Below are 24,215 nucleotides of genomic sequence, written 5' to 3'. Positions count from 1 at the left end.
TTGCAAAAGATAACACCCAAAAACATATACCACATTTTTTTTATGGTATGTCTGTTCATTAAATTGATAAGATGTGGTAAAGCACATGGAGATGATTGCGCACTTGTGAGGAGTATGGAGGTAGGAGTCATGTGTACTTGTGTAGAGGAGGTGGAATTTGGAGTTGGTTCGGGAGAAGTCAACAGTTAGTCTATGCTGGGTAAACTGGCTAGAGGGCACATCACTGTGCAACCCTCAAATATCCTGTGACAGAGCATGTACGGCGGGACACACATGTTTGAACCCATTTATGCTGTACATGAAGTCGATGTCCATGAAGGAAGCCTTACACTGGCACATGCACTGTCACACACACTTGCTCAAACACATTCAGCAGCCTCCAGCATTTAACACCAGCTGCTTTATTGCTCGCTGACATTTTCTCTCCTTTCTGTCTCAGTTTTTCCTTGCTGCTTAGCACACATATTCAATCATAATGTCAGAGGAATTGTCACACACAAGAAATTCACGCACGAGAGCATGATTCATGGTGCCTAACCAAGTGCATGCATCTCAGCAGATAATGCAGAATCCAGCATCTGATAATGCTGAAACATACCAACTCTTGTAGATTTGACTCCTTAAATTTTAACCTGCTTTGTCCATATTTGCATTTTCTGTTCTGTAATGCTCTTCACCTTCTTGTTTCAACTCCAGAACCACTCAGAGTGACCTTGTCTCCTAAGAATCTAAAGACAGGGATCAGCAGTACAGTCATCCTCTCCTGTGCTGTTCAAGGTTCCCCCCACTTTACTGTCTCTTGGTACCGAAACACAGAGTCTGTCTTGCCAGATCAGCACTTTTCCATCCAAGGGGCTCACAATGAGACACTGTTTATTTCCGCTGCACAAAAGAGACACTCTGGAGCCTACCAGTGCTTTGCCACTCGAAAAGGCCAGACCGCCCAGGACTTCTCCATCATTCTACTAGAAGGTGAGAGTTAAGAAATCCTTTTAGCCTCCCCCCTTCTATAATCACCCTCCTACCCCATCACCCCTCTCTAACATCCTCTCTCTTCTTCCCTCCTTCTCTTACCGTCCGGTCAAACAAAAAAAACGGTTACAAATATAATTAATATAAATAAAGATAAGTCTAAATTACATAAGGGGTTTATTCAAATATACAACTTGTGTAGCAGAAGATTCATGACCCCCTATTGTAACAGTAAAATATGTCTAACGCAAGAAGTCTTCAGCTCACATCTGTTTGTTCAGCTGTTGGACAGGACAAGTTAAAGAAAAAGAAAAAAAGAAACGATTTTAACATTTATGTTTCTTAATAAAAGTATAACAAACAATGAGTGATCAGATCTATTAACTCTGTTAACTTGACTTTTTATGCTTAATGAAACAAACAAATGGTTTTGCTACACTTGTGTTCACTGGCCAGAAGTGCGACAGAGAGGCAGTCGTGCTTTTGCTTTTTATGTATGGATAGCTGCTCATATATGTAATAAAGAGGTTAATTTCAAAAGCAAGTAATTTTAAAAAATAAAACACATTTTTTCCATATGTTTCTATAGTGTTGTATATAATTGTTGAGCAAAGTAAAAAAGATTGATTCTTTTTGCCAGTAAAGCTTTGTTTGTGAAATGTCAGAAAAAGTTAGCTAAAAGATAATCCAAAGTACAGAATGAAAAACGATGTCCACTTGCTTGCTCATATCTCTGTCTTTTGGCCTGTGGTTATTTGTCAGATGGCACTCCCCGTATTGTTGCCTCGTTCAGTGAACGTGTAGTGGTCCCAGGCGAGCCGTTTTCCCTGATGTGTGCTGCCAAAGGAGCACCTCCACCAACCATCACATGGACCCTGGACGACGAACCTGTGGCTCGGGATCTGTCCCGTGTCCGGACCAGCCAGTACACACTTTCTGACGGCAGCACAGTGAGCCACGTCAATGTCAGCAGCCCTCAAATTCGTGATGGAGGAGTGTATCGGTGCGCCGCACGAAACTCGGCTGGTAGTGCCGAGTACCAAGCGCGCATAAACGTAAGAGGTGCCTGTCTACTTTTCAATATCAGTCATACACAGGCTTCTAATAGCCTGACCCCTTTCCCCACCCCAACCAGTACCCTCTGCTACCTTTTCCCGTGTCTTCATCTCTGTTTCTGTCTAAACCATTTGTTTTATCATCTGTGTGCATTTAGTTTACTTATATTTATCCACATAATCCCGTATTTATTATTTATTTTTAATCTGTATGGTTTTACATCTGTATGTCAACCATCTACATATTACTGGATTTCCCAGATCTAAGCTACTGTTAATGTGAAGAGGTGTCACACATTTGATAACACACTCAAAAAACGTTCACTTTGAATGAACATAAAAAAATTATGGAAAGGATTTCCACATGATTAGATTGCGTTACTTGAACAAAAATGAATCATGTTGGTCCTACTTAATATATTTAGGTTGGGTCAACTTAATGTATTTAGGTTCAAACTAATAAATTTAAGTTGATTCAATTTAAATAGAGCAGTTGCACCCAACTTTAATTAATATTGTTGCTCACTCTAAAAAGAAAAAAATTGATCCAACTTAATTGAATCACTTCAATTGGTCACACCTAAGCAAATTAAGTTTATTTAACTTAAATTTCTATTTTTTTCTTTAATTTTATTTATTCATCTGTAATCGATATGTTGTTCCAAAGTTACAACCAATGGGTTTTTTAATTTTCACATCAACGACATGAATTACTCAGCAAAGTCCCACATCACAAGGCAGGAGCTCAAATACCATGAACTCCGTGTCAAGTATTGGAACATTACCAATTTGTCACACAAGGGGGTTGGTCATCATCCTCTACCAAACTTTAACTCATGGTGCAAAAAATAAATAAACATAAAAGTTTAAATCACTAGTTAAAACAGAGTAAAACAGCTAGACAATAAAACCCATGGAAAAAAACTCACACTTAGAGCCCAATCTGCCCAGATAGACAAAGAAAATGGTATCCCACAATTCCTTGCGATTACTAATGTATCCAATTTAATGGTATCGTGTTGGATCAACATGATTGAAATTAGTAACTTTTAAATGGATTATTTTTATGTACAATCGACATGATTCATTCACGTAAGATTTACAAACATAAAATTTTCTGGTTGAAATGACAAGTTACTTTTTCGTTAACCTAATTGGCTGGTAATTTCCTTTTTTTGAGTGCAGACAGATAAAACAAATCCACCTACTTATTTTCCTGATTTGACGAACTACACCTTCATCAAGTAGAAACATGCTGTAGAGAGACATCTTTAAAACCTTAACTTAGTAAGAAAAAGAGAAGCTATTTCAACATGTCCAAAGAAACATGCGTTGGACAAAAAATATGGAAGCAAGAGAGATTGCTGTGTCTGTGAAGGGACTGATGGTAAATTCTGGTGACAGAGCTGGTGATGTCACTGTCGTCTAAATGACAAAGATGAAGAGTGACACTGGCGGACAGGGCTGCATCACCATCTCCATTCCTCCATCCAGTTTTTTCTTTCTCCTTACTTTGTCGTTTGGTAAGATGTATAGTTGTGACATGTGAGTCTGCTCGAAGCAGACATGCCAGAATGATCATTGGAGTGAGAATGAGCACTATTGCCAGAGAGTTTCAGCCCGACATGCAACACAAACTGTCACAAATACTGCCAACGCATTCCCACACGGACACACACCATCATAGCCATACACCAAAAAAGGGTAATCTGATAGTTTGCAAAGCCACACATTGAAATGTGATAGATTCAACTTATCTCATTCACTGAAGGGCCACCAGCAAGTACACTGAGCCAGACAGTCATAGTCCAACACGCGTGTTTGCACTATGTGCTCATGTATTTGACTGCATGTGTGTGTGGTGGACGGCTCTACTGAATAATACATCTTTGACTCGTCAGAGCTGTGACTTCAAAGTGCAGCACATGCTGAGAGACAGTGAAGAGAGAAAGACACCAGGAGGAGTGGGGGTAGGAGGGCTAAAGAAAGAAACAAAAATACAAGATGAACAATGGTGAGAAGGTCAGAGAAGAGGCAACGGATACTCGTCTTCTAGCACCCTTTTTAGGGGTCTGGTATCCAAAACTTTCAGTCGTCATAGTTTTGAAAGAAAAATATTGAATGACTTTTGAAGCAGCAAAGCTATATTTTAGTATTTATTACAGACAGAACTAATTATATTCCACTTTAAAAATAAGGTCTGCGCCAGGTTTTTTGGCACACTTCTGTTCTTTTGTCCACTAACTCACCTGGCTATGCAGCTTTTTGTAATGTCACAGTCAGACAGTCAATAGTCAATGATACATACACATGCCGTTGCAGGGGGAGGAATACATTTAGAGCATTTCAGACCGAATAATCAATGGAAAAGACCTTAAAGTAGAAGCATGCCAGAACACAGAGGCAGTTAAACAGCCTTTTATTTCTTGTCTTGTTTTCATTAAGAAGGATACCTTCTTAATGAAGTACAGAACAAGGTTAACACATTTTCACTTTTTTGCAGACTTGCCACATAGTCATTTACATTGTCATTAATAATTCCAGACTGAGAATTTCAAGCCCAAGTTGTGTGAGATTCTTATTTTCATTCAGGTGGTCAAAGAAAACCATAAAATGAGTAATTTTGAAAAACTTTTTTTCACTAAACGTATACACTACCACTGTAGGATATAAACTCCACATTAACTTCAACTTTCTTTTTACACCTTTCATGCTTTTTTTTTTCACTTCTATCTACCCACTCCCCAACTCCCCTCCCTGCCAACCGCCTTTCTTATTTCTAAAATTCCATGACTTGCTTGTGACACCATTAACTAATGATCTCCTTTTTCCTTCTTTCATTCTTCCTCTGATCACTTCTCTCTTTCTTTCCATCTATCTCCCTTTTTCTTTCACTCTCAATCAGGTCCACCAAGGATTAGGCCTATGAAGAACATCACTGCAGTGGCAGGGAGAAACACTTTTATAAACTGCCGTGTAATTGGGTATCCTTACTACTCAATTAACTGGTACAAAGATGGGCTTCTGTTGCCGGACAATCATCGCCAGGTGAGGTCCTCTTTTCAGCCTAAATATTAAGAATGTATTGTACATGGACATTTTCGGATACGTTTGCTTTTTGTTTTGTGTGTTTTTCTTTAAGCCATGTTTGAATGACCAGTTTTTGGGGAAAGGCAGTGATTGACGATTTAAAAAAGGCAACCACAAACAGCAGAACAGAACCTAAACACTTAACTTTTATGACTAAACTAAAACTTTGTAAAACTTAAAAGAAGGGACAACTAAAGTGGGACAAAAAGGGCCTGTCAATAAGCAACTTAAAACTATAGACTTAAAATATACTAGGATTTTGAACTAAGTTGAAACAGCAGTGGACGATCCAACTTGAACCTGCTCAACGGGAGGAAATCATATAAACATTAATTCAAAAGAAAGACAACAGTCCTCAAAATATGAGTCCCTAATGTTATATCAGTAAAAATATGAGGAGCCACGGCTAACCCCTACATTTTCTCATAATGTTTGTTCAGGTGGTGTTTGAGAATGGGACTCTAAAGCTCAGCGACGTTCAGAAAGGCATGGACGAGGGGGCTTATGTGTGCAGTGTGCTGATTCAACCGCAGCTATTCATCACACAGACTGTCTATGTCACCGTCAAAGGTCAGTTATACATAAACTCATAAATGTTAAACATGTTTTTTCCCCACTCTTGAATTTTTCTTAAACCAGCATCGTTTCAAGTTTAGCATCTATCAATAAACATTTGCACCAAAGTAACTGTGTGGAGGGTATCATGCTCCTTCTAACTCAATAGTTTTGCTCTGTCAATGTGTAAATCAGCTTCACAGAGTGTTTACGGTTGCCTTATGTTCTATAAACATGTTTTTTGACCAGTTGTTTTGCTAAGGGTGGTTGGCCTTTCATACATGGAGAATTTTAATTTTAAAGCCTTTTGAACATGTTCACCACAAGGCTAATCAGTTTTATTGGGACAATTCCTTGTCCCAGTCTGACCACCAACAGGTGCGTCTCTCTGCAATTATTCTCAATTCTTCCTCTCAGTTAGTTAGGACAAAAGAAGAAAGATTTTCTACTGTAGAAATTTGGACTACTGTAAAGCATCTACATAAAATACACTAGGCTTTTTCTTTGTTCCCCCTTTGAATGAATTATTGCAGCAAAAGCCCCATGTCATGGATGCAATCCCTCCACTGAGAAAAGCTCTTTTGAATAGTTAGTTCTGATAGCTTCCTCGACAAAGTAATTAATAGATTCACTACGGTGTTTAGGTGAACTGAGTCCTAGGTCTTTACCAAAGAAGAAGTACTTTGTGTCGTGTGGGCTGTGCCAAGTCCTGCTGGAAAATAAAATTGGCATCTCGATAAAAACGATCAGCAGATTGAGGCGTGAAATGCGTTGAGACTTCCTGAGTGGATCTTAGACCTGATAAAAGACAGAAGACCATCATTAATAGATGACATGGATCCATAACACACCACTGACTGGGGAAGCTTTATACTGGCACTCAAGCAATTTGGAGTATGTTCCTCTCCGTACTTTCAACAAACTCCAAGACGTTGTTTATTTTAAGGTAATGCAACATTTATTCTAAAAAACAACAACAACAAAAAACAGGACAGTCTTCTTCTGTTTGACCTTGGTCTATATAAGATACCTTGTTTTTTGGGCCAAGAGTAGCTCGACACAGGAAAATGGCATGATAGATGATGATAAACGCTTGTGCTCAAGATTCTTCTGTGTGTGATGGTTTTTCAAATTTGACTATCCTTTTCTAGTGATTTTTTTAGTGAGTGTTTTTCAAAAGCTTCTAATGGCACAGTCTCTGTTGCTTAAGCACTTCTCTCATTTTTCACTCCATTCAGATGACTTTAATGTGAATCAATACAGCAGCATTTAGTGGACAGCCACTTTATTAGCGATGACCTTTTGTGTCTCACCCTCCTTGTGCAGTGTCAGTGATTATCTTCAAGACAACTGGGGTTTCCAAAATCCTTATCATGATATTCAGCTTTTGATCCAGGCTGACAATGAAAGGCACAGGAAACCTATTTTTTTAATTATTATTTTTTGTATGGTAAATAATTTTTGATTTTGTATTAGTTGTAAGACATAACTAAAAAAAATCAAAAAAATATGCAAAGCTTAGAAACCTATTCTACTGTTGTATAATAAATACATTTGATACAAATTGTGATTTTTGAAAGGAATTTGTGAATTAAATAGATTTTTTTGGATAGAAAAATAATGTTACGCTACGTTCTCGCTGAGGATGTGATGTGCATGTAAGAATGGAATGCTTACGGATTCTTGAATGCACTTTTAGCATACGGTGTTCTGGACTGTTGCTACCCAATGCTAGTGCATGTACTCACAGATACAAGAGGTTTGGTGCGAAATATCGACGCTGTGCAAATTTTGCGTATCATGCTGCAGGCATTTACTTTCACAGCTCTATTCTGATATAATGAAAGGCTTGGTGTCATGTAATTACAGCTCGGCACAAACCGCAATTATTAATTTCTCCTCCATGAGCACACTTTATATAGTTGGCACTTTCCTGTATTAAAAACATCACTACCAAATCAAAATCCCTGATTGGTCAAAGTTCAATTGGTTTAACTTTCAACGCACATTCAATTGCCACACGTTTTGGATGTAGAACCTGAAAACGCGTTTAAAAACTTGCACAGTGAAGCATGAACGCAACGGTTTTGAACGCAATAGCACAAAATGCGCATACACATGCACTTAAATAGACTCTGCATTGGAAGTGGTAGCTTGAATGCATGTTTCTGAGCCGGTGTGAACATAGCATAAGTGTCAGGGGAACTTAAGTTGACTTTTAAAGGTCATTCACTCACTTGTTGAGTGTGCTTGGGAAAAGTAAAGGTCTCATTATTTTTTTCTCTTCTGAAAGACAGCGGTCACTTCCATTTGTCAGTGATGATTTTTATTCTTCAAAGCATATTTAAAGTATTAATAGATGGAGTCTCGCTCTAATAAATAGAGCCTATCTAGAGCATTGGGATTATTTATTTTGAAATTGAGAGATGTGTTAGATTGAAAAGAAAATTGTCCATTTCAGCTAGTTTCATGGGTTTTTCTGCTAAATGTCCACCTTCTTAATGAGCCAACTCACATGAGTAGCTCCTAATGCACCCATTGCTGTTCCACTTTCCTTTCTTGAATGCTTTTACTTGAATCAGTCCCAGCTTGGGCCAATTTTGGGTCTGCCATTTGCCTTGCTCTTTTCCATTATGAAGTGTTATTTTGTGTTTTTTAATGTCAATGGTAGTTTTTAGACTTTCAATTAAAAGCAAAATAATGCAATAATATGCTAAAGGTAAACCATTTTTTAGAGTCAAGCCTTTTCTATGGTGTTAACATGTTCAGTAACAATAGTGAGAAGCAGAGTTTAGTGTGAGTGATACATTGAACAAAGCTCCTTGCATTGCCTCTAATAACCTCTGATTAAGGGGCGGAGTGGCCTCAACCACTCAGTAATTACATGGAACAAGAGTGTTACTGTTTAAGATTTGTGTTGTGGGTTCATGTGCCATGCTGCAGCAGATCTGTGTGAATGACAAGTGTGTGCTTGAGTATATATTTTGCATATAATAGTTTTGCACACTATTCTCAGCTGCTGCAGAAGTTGTCAAGTAAGAGTGTGAGTTGGGTGTGTTTCTGTCAGACATCATCACAATGTGTGAATCTTGTGCTGCACTGTGGCCTTTGTACAGTCTCTGTGCATACATGTGTGTGTGTACAGTGTATGCACACACATGCATGTTTGCAAAAGTAAACATTTCTTGTTTTGAGGGTGTAGGTGTATGCATGTTGTTCTATACATGTTTTGAATCAGATTTAATTAGACTAATTTTAACCAGGTTCAGATTGAAACCCCAAGATGTCTCAAATGTGACACCATCCCACACACATCCCAAACACACACCCCACCCAACACTCTACAGCAGCCTTTGCTTATCCCCCTCTCCAACCACCAACATCACCTCCGTTGGTAGCCATGGTAACATTCCTCTTCCCCCTGTGGATGGGGCTCTAATTAGAGCAGCTATTATGGGTTGGCTTCAGCAGGGCAGGGTGGGTTGGAGTGAAGCGGGTAGGTTGGTAAGGGGCACAGGTGGCCGCAGAGTGGGTAGCAGGCTAGTAGGCCATACTACAGAGATATTTTGAGCTCTAGGAATCAAACCCAAATTTATTCATTAAGGTTTAAAATGAGTTTTATAATGATCACCTTTTACAAAGATTTAAGAGACTCTTTTGAGTCACTCTATTTGCTTTCCTATGTCTTATTCTTGTTTTAACACATGCTTTATGACTTACATTTTTACAGTAGTATTAAAATTTTAAAGGAAACTTTTAACAAGTTGCTTCTAAATACCTTATAATATTTTTGACTTATTTATTACTCTATCTGTTTTTAATCTATTTTATTTTGACAACTGCTTTGTACCATGTTTCCTTTTTTATCTGCAAGTCTCATTCATGTTTAAAATAAATGTGCCTCTATTTTTTACCCTTGGTTTGTAACTTTTTACCCTGAACTTGTTAAACATTTATTTCCTTTCATATTCCCACCCTATAAACTAATCTGTGTTTCTGCTTTTCCCTATTCCTTTCTGCTTCTTTAGTTCCTCCACTGATCCAGCCATTTGACTTTCCCCCGACCTCAATTGGTAAATTGATGTACATTGCCTGCGTGGTGTCGTCAGGAGACATGCCCATACACATTACGTGGCGCAAAGATGGTCAGGAGATCGTGCCCTCCTCAGGCATCACTATTGACACAAAAGAGTTCATGAGCTCCCTCCAGATATCCAAGGTGTCACTTAAACACAATGGCAACTATACCTGCATTGCCAGGAATGATGCTGCCACTGTCAGCACAGAGAGGCAACTCACAGTTACAGGTAAGAAAATGTTTTGCTGAACAGTTAAGAGTACAAAAGGATATTTTGATAATGGAAAGCAAACTAAAAGAGGTTATAAGAATACTGCATCTTAAGTTAAAAGAAACTGTTAGATATAATGATCAAAAACTATGGCAATAGAGGGTGATTTGCATGTGTTCCGTCCCATCTAATTTTAGAACTCTTGCATATTTTATGGTTTTGAAGTTTCTTTCAAAAACCTTATTGTTTGGCGTGGAGTTAGGCAAAGTGCAGGAAACATTAATGGCATTTATGCTAAAAATATTTACCACCAAAAAAGTTAACTCCAGTTCCAAACACATGATTGTAATAAGTATACATAGGCTGTACATCTTCCACTGTATCTGGGTTTTTGTTTTACATTTTATCTTTTATCTTTCAAGTGCCTCCGCGGTTTGTTGTGCAACCCAACAATCAGGATGGGATATATGGCAAGGCAGCAATCCTGAACTGCTCTGTTGATGGCTACCCTCCACCTAAGGTTATGTGGAAGCATGCCAAGGGGGCACTAGGTACACATGTTTTACTTAGCTTTTTTTGCTGTTGTTATCTAAATTACCTGAACAAGTGGGACAAAATAACAAATAATTGCATAATTGTGATTATGTTTTGTTTTGTTTTTTAGCGGGAATTGGAAACCCACAGCAGTACCACCCCGTGCCCCTGACAGGCAGGATTCAGATCATGAATAATGGCTCTCTACTAATCAGACATGTCTTGGAAGAGGATCGTGGCTTCTACCTCTGTCAGGCCTCCAATGGAGTGGGCTCAGACATTAGCAAGAGCATGGTCCTCACAGTTAAGAGTGAGTGCACAAATCCTTTATTCAGAAGAGTATGAGTTTTATAATGCATAAATGAATGCAGATTGGTTATCTAGGACGCTCTAAAGCCACAACTTTATTAGCTTTCGCGCACTAACAGTCTCTAACTAATGAGCCAACTCACAATACTCTCTTTGGTGAAGTATTGTGTGTTTTGTATACACACAGGTAAATCAGATGAGCAAAGGTCAGCATTAACATGAGAGAAATATCCCAAGGAGCAGACAGCAAAAAAACCTTGTGTGTGTGTATTTGTGTGCACTGATGACAGACGGTGAGAAGGCAAGTAAGCAATTGATTCCTGGACTCTTGGGATTCGTCTAGAGACAATCAAAAGAAGGCTTTGAGGTTAATCATTATCTGAAATCAATATCGCTATCCTGTCCTCCTTGTTGGTAACACCTCAGGTAATGCCATGTATTCACACACATAAATGCGAGCACAAGTAGCATCAACATCAAGTAAATCATCACCAGAAACCAGAGACATTGATTTTACAATTTGGCTCAAATCACAAGACAAATGTTGGGCTTAATTTCTGACACCTTTTTATCCTTCTGCATGCAACACGTAGAAGACGGTGCTTAATGTAAATGCTATTTTCAGAATGAGTTTCTATCAGAGGGCCGGCCCTCTCTGGTGCCTTCCCTCTTTTTCCTTCTTGAGTTAGTGTTATTGATTGAACTGTTCCTCTCTTCTGCCGCCCTCAATTCTGTCTGTTTCACTCAGTGAAGAAGAAGGGGGGGGGGGGAGTGGGAGGGTGAGATGAATAAGTGATGAAAACAAAACAGCAGAACCCTCAGGTCAATATTATGTGTGAGTCTGTGTGCACAAAAGTGCTTGTGTATGTTTGTAGGACTCAGAAGATTAAGTGTGTGAAGGATTTGTGTATCGAGTGTACACGAAAGGTAGAGTGTATCGTTTTTGCCTCTTCATTCACCTAGACTCCAACGGTTAACTATAGGAGAATGAGAAAAGAGGTTTATTGATTTTACCTCATTGACCACAGCTCTTCATTACTCCACTGCAACAAAACTTGGCTACTTAGAGCTCCACCTTTTTAAACTGGCTGTTATCTTAGCCTTTGTGCTCTTTTATTTTATTTTTTTAAATATCCTTTCTCTTCTGCTTATTATCCAATTGCTCTTTCTTTTCCTCCCCCACAATTGCTTTATCTGTCTCTGTTATCAAACATCTCTGTCATCAATCTGTTTACCATCTCTATCTGCTACAACCATTTTGTCCTCACCTCCTATTCATCCTCTCACAGTCCATTTGCTTTGTCATTGCAGTCCCAGCAATGATCACAAGTCACCCCAACACTACCATGGCTAAGAAGGGTCACGTGAAGGAGTTGAACTGCACAGCCAGGGGAGAATGGCCCATCATCATCCGCTGGGAAAGAGGGGACACCGTTATTGACCCTGATCGCAACCCACGATACTCTATAACCACTAGTCCAAATGAAAAGACAGATGAAGTGTTGTCTACTCTTAAGGTAAAAACACTGACATGCTATTCAAATTATATAGTATTGAGTGTTGCTCAGTAATAGAAAACCTTTCAAATATTTTCTTTTGAGAATACATTTTTGTACTTTAATTCAGTAGGTTTTGCAAAAAGACCATATTACGTCTTTTAGAGAATACAGCACAAAAAAGGTAAATTTGTGGTTCATTCAATGGTAAAAATTGGAATGAAACCTAAAAAACTCAAACATTTTGTATATTTTGGTGGGGGCAAAGTAACAATTGACCAAAATAGAAAATAATCTTTAGAGTACTAGCAGGAACTTGACAGTGACAAACAGAAAACAAGGGACTTAAACACTTGGAGTAATAACCTGAAACTGTCAGACCAACTGAGAAATTGAAAACCTAAAGCCGGTGTGCTGTAACTGAGGATAACCAAAACATAACAGATTTTAAAACTGTATATAATAAAAATTAGAGTAAAGATATTCTTTTTTTACTTTTTTTTAGGTTTTGTTTAGATTCCCTTCTGTTTTACTTTATCATAGGATTTCCTTTTGTCTTCTTAACAGCTGTGTTTTCTTGTCTGTTTTCACTTGGAATTTGTAACAATACCAGTCCCCCAGGTTCATTCACACCATCCATATGAAACCACCTTAAGCCATGTCCTGTGACCAGCAGATGGCACTTGGCAAAGTACCGCAAAGCTGTTTTGTAATTAGAAACCAGTGTGACCATTTTCATGCCACATCATGCTGTTTTAACACTAAGCAGCATTCTGTTTCTTGACTCAAATAGGATGTGCTCAGACAATATGCAGACACGTTCAATGACCAGCATAAATCAGGTCTGTTGGAATTATGGGCAGCAGTTAAATCACTGTTTTATATAGGCTAATGTATGTATGTATGTATATATTGGGGATGTAACGTTTCATGTAAACAGGGATTCGTATCATATAATAATTTGTGGTTGCTGATACGATTCACATTTGATATTGGTTCATTTGAACGATCTGATTTGATCCCATTCACTGACCTCAAATCGATCCAAGGCATCTTTAGCCAAAATAATTCCACCAATAAGACTCAGAGATAAATACCTGGGTACTAAACAGTGCAGGTGAAGTTTTCCAGATTCCTTCTATTTCTTTTAAGATAATTATGTATAAATTTAGTTTAGTTGTTTGTACAAACAAGTAAAAAAGGATTAATGGCAAATCCATTCGCATTTTTGTCTCATAAAGTTCAGCCCACTGTTGTTTTTCCACATCAAAATGATTCAAAGGGAACATTATCAGAACATTCTACCACACTGTATGGTCACATGTCTTTGCAAAATTCAAGTTTTTCCACACATTGGACTGGAATGATAGCTTGATCAGTGTAGGCACATGTTGGTGCAGCCCAAATGATATTTTCCAAGATTGATTATAACCGATTGATTTTATTTTGAAAGGATTTTAGAATAATATAGATCGATTCGATTAACAACTTACCTCACACAGATTGATTTGGTTGGATCGAAAGAATATAAATCAATTAATCTGGTAACACTTTATATTAAGATTCCTTAACAAGCTTTGTTAACGCATTAACAAGCATTATAATAGAATTTTTAGGGTGTTAGTAAGACATTTATTAGTACAATAAGTCTAATAAGGTTTATTAAATTACTTAGTTAACACATTTACAAGCATTATTATTAGGATGTTTTTAAGATGCCAATTATACATTTATTGGCATCATAGATCCCTAACAAAGTTGTCAGTGTTAATAAGCTTAATAAGATTTATTAACAACCTTTGTTAACAAATTAAGAAGTATTATTATTGTTTGGGGTTCTAGTAAGACATTTATTAGCATTATAGATATCTCACACAAGCCTAAGTGTTCATAAACTTAATAGGTTTTATTAACTAACGTAACAAATTAATAGGCTTTATTAATGTGTCAGATGCTAGTACGATATTTATTAGCATTATAGATGTCTTGCAAATACCTGAAAGTGTTAATAAGATTTATTAACATCTAAAGTCAGACCATTGTCTTTAAAATCCATATTACTAAACTGCTTATAAGCTTAACAAATGTATTAATTAACTTTGTTAACAGTTTATTAATTGTTTTGCAGCACCTCATCTAAAGTGTGGAATGCTTTTACCACCAACAATCACAAAGCATAAAGCTTCTAAAAAGAACTTTATAACATTAAAACAGACTAAACATACAAAAATATTTCTGTAAAAGAAATATAATAATTGAACCCCAAACAATAATAATACTTCTTAACTTGTTAACAAAGGTTGTTAATGAATCTTATTAAGATTTTAACACTGACAATTGTGTTAGGGATCTATAATGCCAATAAATGTATCATTTTCATCTTAAAAACATCCTAATAAAAATGCTTGTAAATGTGTTTAAGTAATTTAATAAACCTTATTAGACTTATTGTGTCTTACTAACACCCTAAAAATTCTATTATAATGCTTGTTAATGCATTAACAAAGCTTGTTAAGGAATCTTTATATAAAGTGTTACCGGATTAATTGATTTATATTCTTTCGATCCATCCAAATCAATCTGTGTGAGGTAAGTTATTAATCGAATCGATCTATATAATTCTAAAAATCCTTTCAAAATGAAATCAATCGGTTGTAATCATAACCTGGTCATAATCATAATGCTTGTTAATGCGTTAACAAAGCTTGTTAAGGAATCTTAATATAAAGTGTTACCGTATTTTTATTTCTTTATTTCATGATCTAACTTTCTGATTTAATATTTTCATTATTTCAAATTTAAACTTTCCGTGTTAAAAACTAAAGAGATTTGGGACATGTTTGAGCATAAACAGTAACTCAACAAGTAAAGTGTTGAGGCTTCTGACTAAGACAAATTTGAGCATACATAATAGCCTTACATTAATTTCCCCTTATTTGCAGTGCAGAGTTTACCTTCACTGAGCCTACATCAGTAGTTGTTTGTGCTGTATGTCAGAACAAAAATAAAGTTGTTCATTGCTGACTTCTTTTTTTTTTTTTTTACTTTTTCCTTTGTAGCTAAAGCCAGCAGAGCGTGAGGATTCAGTTTTCTTCTCCTGTCATGCTATCAATTCTTATGGAGAAGGACGGGGCCTTATTCAACTCACTGTTCAAGGTATTCTTTCTGTTCATAATAATGAAACAGAATACCTGATCTTTAAATTCTGTATATATATTCAAAAAAAGCAACCTTCTTCTATATATACTTCTAATTTAATATCTAATTTGGTGTTTCTCTTCTTCTTCTTTGCTCTTCTGTACTTAATTATTTATCTTTCAAATCCTCAGAGCCTCCGGACCCCCCAGAGCTGGAAGTGCGAGAAGTGAAGGATCGGAGTATGAATCTTAGGTGGACCCAAAGATTTGATGGAAATAGCATTATTACTTCCTATGATATTGAATATAAAAACAAGACAGGTAAGTCATTCTGGGATTTTTCTTTTTTGTCAGCTTTTCTAATTATAAGAAGAAAAGTACTCTAAAGTACTATAAGCATGCTAAGCCCACATTTCTCTTTAGGAATGTTAAATCATGGCATCAAAGGCATATTTTGATTTTTTTAGGAGGTTTTTTCATGTGTTTCTAGATAACTGTTGTCTGGGATTGTCAGTGTGTTTCTCAATGCTTTGAATTTCTTTTAAAACTTTACCAAATCCTTTTAACTGCCATCTTTATATTTATTGTAATTTAGACCCCCAAAAACATCTGCAATACTGATATTTGTCTAGAAATAATGTATAAGGAATAAACCCTTGAGCTAAAATTATTGGTTTTTAGTAGATACAAAATTTTTAAAGAAAGATTAAGTGAGCTTTATTCATGCAATTACAAAATTAATAAATCAACAAAAGTCTGAACATATTTTCTGAGACTAGACTCTGAAACTTGATATTGCAGCACACATCTGTAAAGCAGGAGATAGAAAGTGGTTTAGTGATAACAGATCTACACTCGTATCTCTTTCAACTAGGTTTCTCTCAGTGTATTCTGTACATTTTGGATGTATTCTATTCAAGAAGCCGTTCTATTGGAGTAACACAAGGCTCGTTATTAGGTCATCTACTTTTTCTTATGCAGTGAAAGATTTACCATCTGTATTTGTATTTTGTATTTTTTCTTTTAGATACCTGGGAGCTTAAGCATGCCACTCGAAACATCTCTCCCACAAACAATCAGGCCAACATTGTGGACCTTCACCCTGCCTCTGTTTATAGTATTCGAATGTACTCATATAACGCCATAGGAAAGAGTGAGGCCAGCAAGGAACTCACCATAAGCACAGAAGAAGCTCGTAAGTCTTTTTACTGCATTTGACATCAATACAAATGGGTTTTTTCTATTCTTGAAAAGCTTTTTTTAATCAAAAACACCAGAATCCACCAAAATTTCATATTTTGTTGAAAAACAATCGTTATTCCTTTAATATCAGATTTAATATTCCTGTTATGACAGATCAGTTTTTTCTTTTTATCTGAACAAAGTGAAGATGTTTTTGAAACATTTCTTTCCATTTTGTTAGGTGGCTTCTCCGCTTATATCAGTAAAGAACCTGTTTTAACTTACAAACTGTCTAGACAAGACTCTTACCTGTGTTTGTATGTCTTGACCAATACAAAAAACAATTGTTTTACTCAGTTGTTCAGTTTTGAATTAATAAATAAAATAAAATAAAACAAAATGTTTTTACAATAGAAAAAAGGTCTTTTTGCACTAAACAAACAAAAAAAAATTTCAGAAAGGTATGCATGGTGTAACAATTAATCTCTTGAAATTATTTACCAGTATTAGTCAAATACTGCAGCTTAGCTACTCTGACCCCATTTCTATTTTAGAACCTGATGGCCCTCCAATGGATGTGACCCTGCAGGCAGTGACTTCTCAAAGCATCAGAGTCACCTGGAAGGTAAAATATTTTGAGCATTCACTTTGCACTCTAAACAGTATTGCACATTGTGATGATTTAAACTTTAATGAAGTGTTTAGTATTTCCGATATGTACCTGTCTAGTGTAAGTTCTGTCTGAACAAATACTTCCCCCCTTCAGGCGCCGAGGAAAGAACTACAGAACGGGGTGATCCGAGGTTACCAGATTGGTTATAGAGAGAATGGCCCCGGCAGCAATGGCCAGTACAGCATTGTGGAGATGAAAGCCACAGGAGACAGCGAGGTCTACACTCTTGACAATCTAAAGAAGTTTGCTCAGTATGGAGTAGTAGTCCAGGCCTTCAACAGAGCTGGAACTGGACCTTCAAGCTCAGAAATCAATGCTACAACCCTGGAAGATGGTGAGACAGTAAATTCTTACAAAAGATTTTTTCAACTCTTGGTTTTTGCAAGTGTAAATGTGGGCGTCTTTGGAGTTTACAAGCGTAAACTACCACAGTACATCACAGTCAAAAATGAAGCTGCCTTGTCAAAAAACACATTTTGTCTGCTTTTGCTTTCAAGCAAAAAAAAACGTTTTTTTTTTCTTTTTTCCTTGTTCTTTTCACTTTAGTTGGTCTCTGGCAATAGGCACTACTTTCAAAGTACAAATACTATATTTCTGTCGCAACAGCAATAGCCCATCCGCCTCAAGGTTGGCTGTGTTGTGCATATTCTCTCTTTTTGGACCATTCTCTGTAAATCTTAGAGCTGGTTGTGGGTAATTATCACAGTAGATCAACAGTTTTTGAAATACTTAGACTAGCCCGTGTGGCACCAACAAACACGAGTCACCTAAAACCCCTTTATTCCCCAGTTTGAACTGCAGGATATTGTCGTGACGAAGTCTACGTGCCTAAATGCATTGAGTTGCTGCCATGTGATTGGCTGATTAGACATTTACCTTAATGAGCAGTTGGACTGTTGTGCCTAACAAAGTGGCCAGTGAGTGTATACATGTTCACATTTTAAACAAATACAGCTGATGACTTTTTTCAACCGAGCTTCCCCTCAAACATGCATAGTGAATAAAATGTTAAATTGGAAATAGCTAAAGGGAGTTTTGAGGGTTCTTTTTTGCCCCAGGAGAGACAAAGCCAACCATTTCCTTTGTTTAGTTAAAAATAGAATGGAAAAAGAACCAACTTAGATTTTTCTTTATTCCTTTTAGGAAAATACCTGATCCCTGCTCACAGTTAGATGTGCACATAAACAAACATCAACAGACGTGTCACATGCATTTCCTCACAGTGAACAGTTGGTTGAGCCCCATTGGTCCGGAGCAGAAAGAACCCTCCAGTTCTTCCCAGTTGCTGTCACCGTGGCGACAGTGATATTGATGGCCATTATGATAATAGTGATAACAACAAGCATACTAAAAATAATTATAATTAGCTTGTCTCCCTGTCTGTCTTTCTCTCTTTCCTTCTCCTAGCTTCCTGCTGTAATTATCCACAGCTGAGCGCATTGTTTCTGCTACCTCTTCTTGTTCTTCCTTTCTCTTCCTACCCTCACTTAAAACTCTTTTCTATCCACTCTCTTTATCCCATCTTATCTTGCCAATGTTAAAATGTTATTGGCTTTTTATTTTTATTTTTGCTTAAGTGTTCATTTTGTTTTTGTTTGTCTGTCTTACTTGTTGGCTCTGCCTGAAGACAAGACCTCCATGACCTTGAAAAGGGAAAAAAACTGGGTGGAAAAAAAGCAGTACTTATTGTGCACATCTCTTTCATTCATAGATGAATTGTCAAACTCCACAGGAGGCCTCAAATATTGCTAATATTATTGCGGCTCTTATTTATATAATGAGTGTGTTTTTTTCTGGAATCAATTTTAAAACCAAAGGTCAATTTTGGTTTTCAGCTCATTCTCTGGTTTCACCCCAGCCCTCTTCTCTCCATCTTTCTTTCTCTTCACCAGCTGCAGAGAACTTCTCTGGTCGATTTGGCTCAGCAGCTTTCTTTCATGTTCTACTCCAGTCTTTTGAGCAGCTCTCTTCCTCTCTTCCTGTCCCTTACTTCTCTCACAAGCTGACTTCTGTTCATCTTTAACACTGAGCGTCATTTAAGGTCTGAATGACCAGTGGTTAGTGGTCGCCAAAAGCAGAGACACCTGTTCTGAAGGGGACAGAGGGGGGCTTTTATAGAGAAGGAGGTTTAGTCCCATAGATACGACCTGACACCTTTCATGGGCTTTTCATCTATCTCTAGCCTGTGCTGGTGTTTCTCGTGGGATGTGAAGACATTTCCTTTAGGTTTTTGAAAAACTGTGGGAGCTGTTGTTGTCCAAGGGGAACCTGGTTGCAGACAAGATGGCGCCCAGACAACATTAGCCGGAAACAGAGAGTCCATAAGATTTCAGAATTATAGCACCTTCTCTTAAAACTTTGTAATGTGCATGGTTCAGTGTGCAACATAAGCTTCAAATGAGGCAAAAACGGTGATCATGTTATTCCTTTCAAAAAGGATATACCCAAAAGTGTTTTGATTCTTCAAACTGTTAGACCAGAGCTTTAACTCTAACAACTGTAACCTTTCAATCCTTAATGAGATCAACGTCAATCAGCATTTTCTGTTACAGAAAAAAGTGGCTTTGCGCCGATACGCAACACTTTATATACATATCTGTCAAAAGCCGCTTTAAAATGTTCCTTACGGCGCAAAGCAGCTTTTCTCAGCCAATTGACTAATTAACATTGATCGCGTAAGGAGTTACAGTCTGAGCAAAGCAGGCTTTGACTGAGACCTAGAACGCCACTTAAATTCATGTTATGGACCAAAAAAAAAGTATTTTCTAACTTCAATAGGCGAGGGGGACGAGACGTGAACTATCGGGTCTGGCTAATGATGTCAGGGCACCATGTTGTTGTCTGCAACCAGGTCCTCTTGTTTTATCCAGGTTTGATCCAGTTTTTTCTTTTTGCCTCAAAAAACAACCTTGTATCATCCTGCTTAAGATTTCTCAAACTTCTCAGGCTACAGTCTTTGTGATTTAACATACTGTTCAAAACGGTTTAAATAATGATTTTATTTAGCATTTAGTCAATTGATTGTTGTCAAGATATATTGGAAGTATGTATTCCTTTGATTACTGGTGTTTTAGCACATTTCAAGTTTTGGCTCTGTTAAAAGCAAAAAGCAATAAATAATGTCACCGCTGTCATAATAATACCTTCAAACAACAAAATTGTACAAAGATGTATTTTAGTCGTAAAGTAAAGTAAACTTTTAAACATAGGGAGGTACTTTGTCAACAATTAATTTCCAGTGGTTTTTAGAGAAACTCAGACACTTGGTGCATCTTGGTTTGCATCAAATTTGAAACAAAAGGTTGTTGATTCTGACAGCAAGCACCATAAAACCAAAACATCTCCTTACTTTTTATTACTGGCAGCTTATCCAATCACCTCCAAGGGTGTGCTGGGGGAGGGGGGGTTGCAGAGCTACTTGGGGTTAGATTAAATGCTACAATTTCCACAAAGGGCCAACATCTCGTGAGAATACATGTTTCTTCTTTTTTTATTTGATTTATTTTTTTTATTTTTTTATCAGGTAGAGTTTTCTCAGTCAGTAATAGATTTGTATGCAGTTAAAACAGAACAATCTTTCATTTCTTTTCATCAAGACTTTCAATATCATGGCAATGTGAGCCACGAAATATGAGTGCCTTGGACAAATACGAACTTTATGATCTTTCCAACCGGTCTCTATTTTAGTGTATTTGTTGTCAGCACAGGTTAAAAATTTAACTTTTTGATGCGGAAGACATTATGTCTTATTTGTTATGTCTTGAGTCCAATTGGATGTGAAAAAATACTGTTTTGTTACTCCTATATGTCCAAGTTCTTCACACACCTCTAAAGCATCTGCGGTAATATAAATTACATAGAGCTATAAATATTGTTACCTGTTGAATAGTGATTTGTTTTTTGTTTCAAGATTTTACTGCTCTTGCCGTATGGGACTGTTAATCAAGAAGAGGTGCAGTTTTGTGCATGTCAGAGGGCACTTATTAATACTATTCTACAGTTCAAATGTTAATCTGGTGATGTGTAAAAAACTAAACCCTATGAGTTTGATGTTAACATTGGCATTTAAATGTCCAAAGAAGCATGAATCACAATTATAAAATTAGTTTTGACTTACTGAATGAAATCTCCACTGTTGTCCACTAATATAAACAAGTGCTTCATAAAATTTAGTTTATTTGAGTGACTAAAGAAGATCTAGAAATCTTAATCAACCATTTCACTTTCTGTTTCCAGTGCCCAGTCAGCCCCCTCAGAACGTGCGAGCCATCTCTGTCACTTCCGACGAGGCGGTGATCACATGGGCTGAGCCTCCAAGAATGACTCTGCATGGAGTTTTGAAGGGATATCGGGTCGTGTTTTGGGCTGTCTTTCCAGATGGAGGTACGTTGTGTCAATCTGGCATCCCAAGATTAAAAAAAGAAAAAAGCGATTCATTTTAGTTCAGCCCGACCCTCTCTTTTTATTCATCTTTTCTCAGAGTGGGGTGAAATGCAAAATATTACAACTATCAAGGAGCAGGTAGAGCTGAAAAGCCTGGAGAAGTTCACCAACTACAGCATCCAGGTTCTGGCCTTCACTCAGGCTGGAGATGGAGTACGAAGCAACGTCCTGTATATTCAAACCCGCGAAGACTGTGAGTCCACACATTAGTTTCCACTGAAATATGGGTACTAAGATGGTTCCATTTGATCAGGCTGCGTTTTAGGTCAGCTTTAAGGGTTTTTCCTCTTGATTGAGGCACCAGTATGGGAGGCACAGAGCCAGTGGGTGTAGAAGGGGCCTTTGTAAGGCTGAGGTTGCTGATTAACAACCTCTTTGTGCTCTGATGTGCCATTACCAGTGCTAATGAGAATTAAGAAGCCAAGAAGTGTATGTGTGTGTGGTTAAGAACCCTAAGGGTGTTAGTCACGTGTGTGCACGAGAATACAAAGAAGTGTGTGTGTATTTAGGGTGTCTTTGCCTCTGAACATTTCTTTGTGTCATTGTGCGGGTACAACTGCATGCGTGTGTGCATGCACTATTGTTTATGTGCAAGTCTATCACAGTACCCAGCGAAACGAAAAGGATTAATTCTTTGTGGCTTAGAGAGAATTAATTTTGTGCTTACACTGGCGGGATGTGGATTACATCCGTATCCGCCTCTTCTCTCCTTCCCTGGGGCCAGTAAGAGGAGGAGGCATGCGTCTAGAGATGGAGAAAATGAGAGGAGCTAAGATTCTAAGAAGTGTCATTTCAGAAAAGGCCTTTATTCTCCTATTCTTTCCATATCTCAATTTTATTAGCTGGCCTCAGTGCAGGATCTATTCAGATATGTGCGCTCTCTTATTCTTCTCTGAGTGTGTCCGTGTACATGTCTGTGGGTGTGCACGTTTATTGGAAGCAAACTGAGTGTGTCCTTTTTCCTCTGATGTGGGTTGACAGTGTGTCCAGGGGCAACCTCTTCACAAACCTTTTTACGTCTCTCTTGGTCTAACCCTTTCCTTTGCCCTCAATTATGTCTGTAACATACTGAAGTGTTTGTAGTGCCTGCCATTTTAAGCCTCTGTGTCTAAGATGCACAAACCAGGAGAATACAATTTGCAAATTTATAAGGATGGATTAATTTTTCATTGGTGTTTGGATGGCAAATGTATTGGGTACCAAAGATTGTGTGAATGCATTTTTTATTAAAACAATAAATGGTCACAAGGAAATTTATAGCACATTTTAACATTTTTTGTACCATTTTTATTCAACAAATGTAAAGATTTCAGAGTTATTTAGTTGTCTAATAGGGCTGCACAATATGAGGAAAACTCGCAAAATCCTAAATTAGTGATCAACATTGCAATGACGATATAACTTGTGAGACATACAATAGCAAAACAACCAAAAAAATACTGCAACAGCTTAATATAAATAAGAGTTAACCCTAGTCTACATAGGAGGCCTAAAAGGGCTAAATCTGATTGGTCAACAACGTAAAGGCATCCATCTGATTGGTCAAATGCATAAAGGGATTTATTTTGCGATGTGCGAATTGCACAGTTTGATATCGCGATAACAATAAATTTGCGAAATATTGTGCAGGCCTTTTGTCAAAACTGTTGGATTTTTATGATTAAATTATGTCAATGTTTAGTTTTTGTATGTTTCAGTTCTTCCAGGCTTTCCAATTAAAACAGCTAATACTTTTTTTCCCAAACAAATTTAAAATTTTACCATTGTTTTTTACAACATTTTGTGAGTTCTGCATTTTCAGTTTTGTTCTGTCAGCTGTTTTTTTAAACTTGTTTTCTTTACTTTTTGTAGATATTACTGTTCATGATATAATTTGTCAGTTACTCAGAACATTTATTTCCCTCACTTTTGCACTTGCACCCTGTAGTGACCTAGAAGATTAATTTTAAGGCAGCCAAGGTTCATGTGTTTGGTCTGCACCACACTTCATGTGAGCTTTCAAACATGCCAAAAAAAACGTGGACTATCCAAAAAATGAACCCTGGTGCAAATCAAACCTGCCAGTGTGAATGCATAAACTGCATAAAAATTGGACATCAAACCAAAAAAAAAGAAATTCCCCACAACTTATACAAATAAGTATGCAAATAAGATAACCTACTTTGTGCATAAAAACAAAATTAAATTATATTTTGTTAAATTGTTTTTAAATAAATGGTAAATAGTATTTTTCTTAAATGTAAATTCTATAACAGCTGGGAAATATAATATGGTGACATGTAAAACCTTGCTTTTTACCTGCTTCGTTTTATGATTTAGTACCTGGACCTCCAGCTGGCATCAAAGCTGTGCCCTCCTCTGCCAGCAGTGTTGTGGTGTCATGGTTACCCCCTCACAAGCCAAATGGAATCATCCGCAAGTACACAATCTACTGCTCCAGCCCTGGCTTAGGTCAACCAGTAAGTTACAAGAATGAAGGG

At 37.3% G+C, this 24,215-nt stretch overlaps 1 protein-coding gene across 1 annotated transcript in view; it reads left to right on the top strand.

The window, feature by feature from the left end:
* The window catches only part of LOC101165578 (Down syndrome cell adhesion molecule-like protein 1 homolog), a 102,516-nt gene that overhangs the window by 61,804 nt on the left and 16,497 nt on the right, over window positions 1–24,215 (top strand). The window contains exons 6-21 of the mRNA XM_020708264.2: window positions 697–972; window positions 1,735–2,034; window positions 4,933–5,075; window positions 5,558–5,687; window positions 9,701–9,979; window positions 10,384–10,512; window positions 10,626–10,805; window positions 12,116–12,321; window positions 15,360–15,456; window positions 15,630–15,758; window positions 16,465–16,632; window positions 17,174–17,244; window positions 17,386–17,626; window positions 21,529–21,675; window positions 21,773–21,928; window positions 24,055–24,194. Coding sequence (XP_020563923.1) covers window positions 697–972; window positions 1,735–2,034; window positions 4,933–5,075; window positions 5,558–5,687; window positions 9,701–9,979; window positions 10,384–10,512; window positions 10,626–10,805; window positions 12,116–12,321; window positions 15,360–15,456; window positions 15,630–15,758; window positions 16,465–16,632; window positions 17,174–17,244; window positions 17,386–17,626; window positions 21,529–21,675; window positions 21,773–21,928; window positions 24,055–24,194 — 2,792 coding nt within the window. The remainder of the gene's footprint in view (window positions 1–696; window positions 973–1,734; window positions 2,035–4,932; window positions 5,076–5,557; window positions 5,688–9,700; window positions 9,980–10,383; window positions 10,513–10,625; window positions 10,806–12,115; window positions 12,322–15,359; window positions 15,457–15,629; window positions 15,759–16,464; window positions 16,633–17,173; window positions 17,245–17,385; window positions 17,627–21,528; window positions 21,676–21,772; window positions 21,929–24,054; window positions 24,195–24,215) is intronic.

The sequence above is a fragment of the Oryzias latipes genome, chromosome 13 (assembly GCF_002234675.1).
Source record: "Oryzias latipes chromosome 13, ASM223467v1".
NCBI lineage: Eukaryota > Metazoa > Chordata > Actinopteri > Beloniformes > Adrianichthyidae > Oryzias > Oryzias latipes.
The sequence above is the reverse complement of the archived record's forward strand: the minus strand, read 5'-3'. Positions and strand labels throughout refer to the sequence as shown.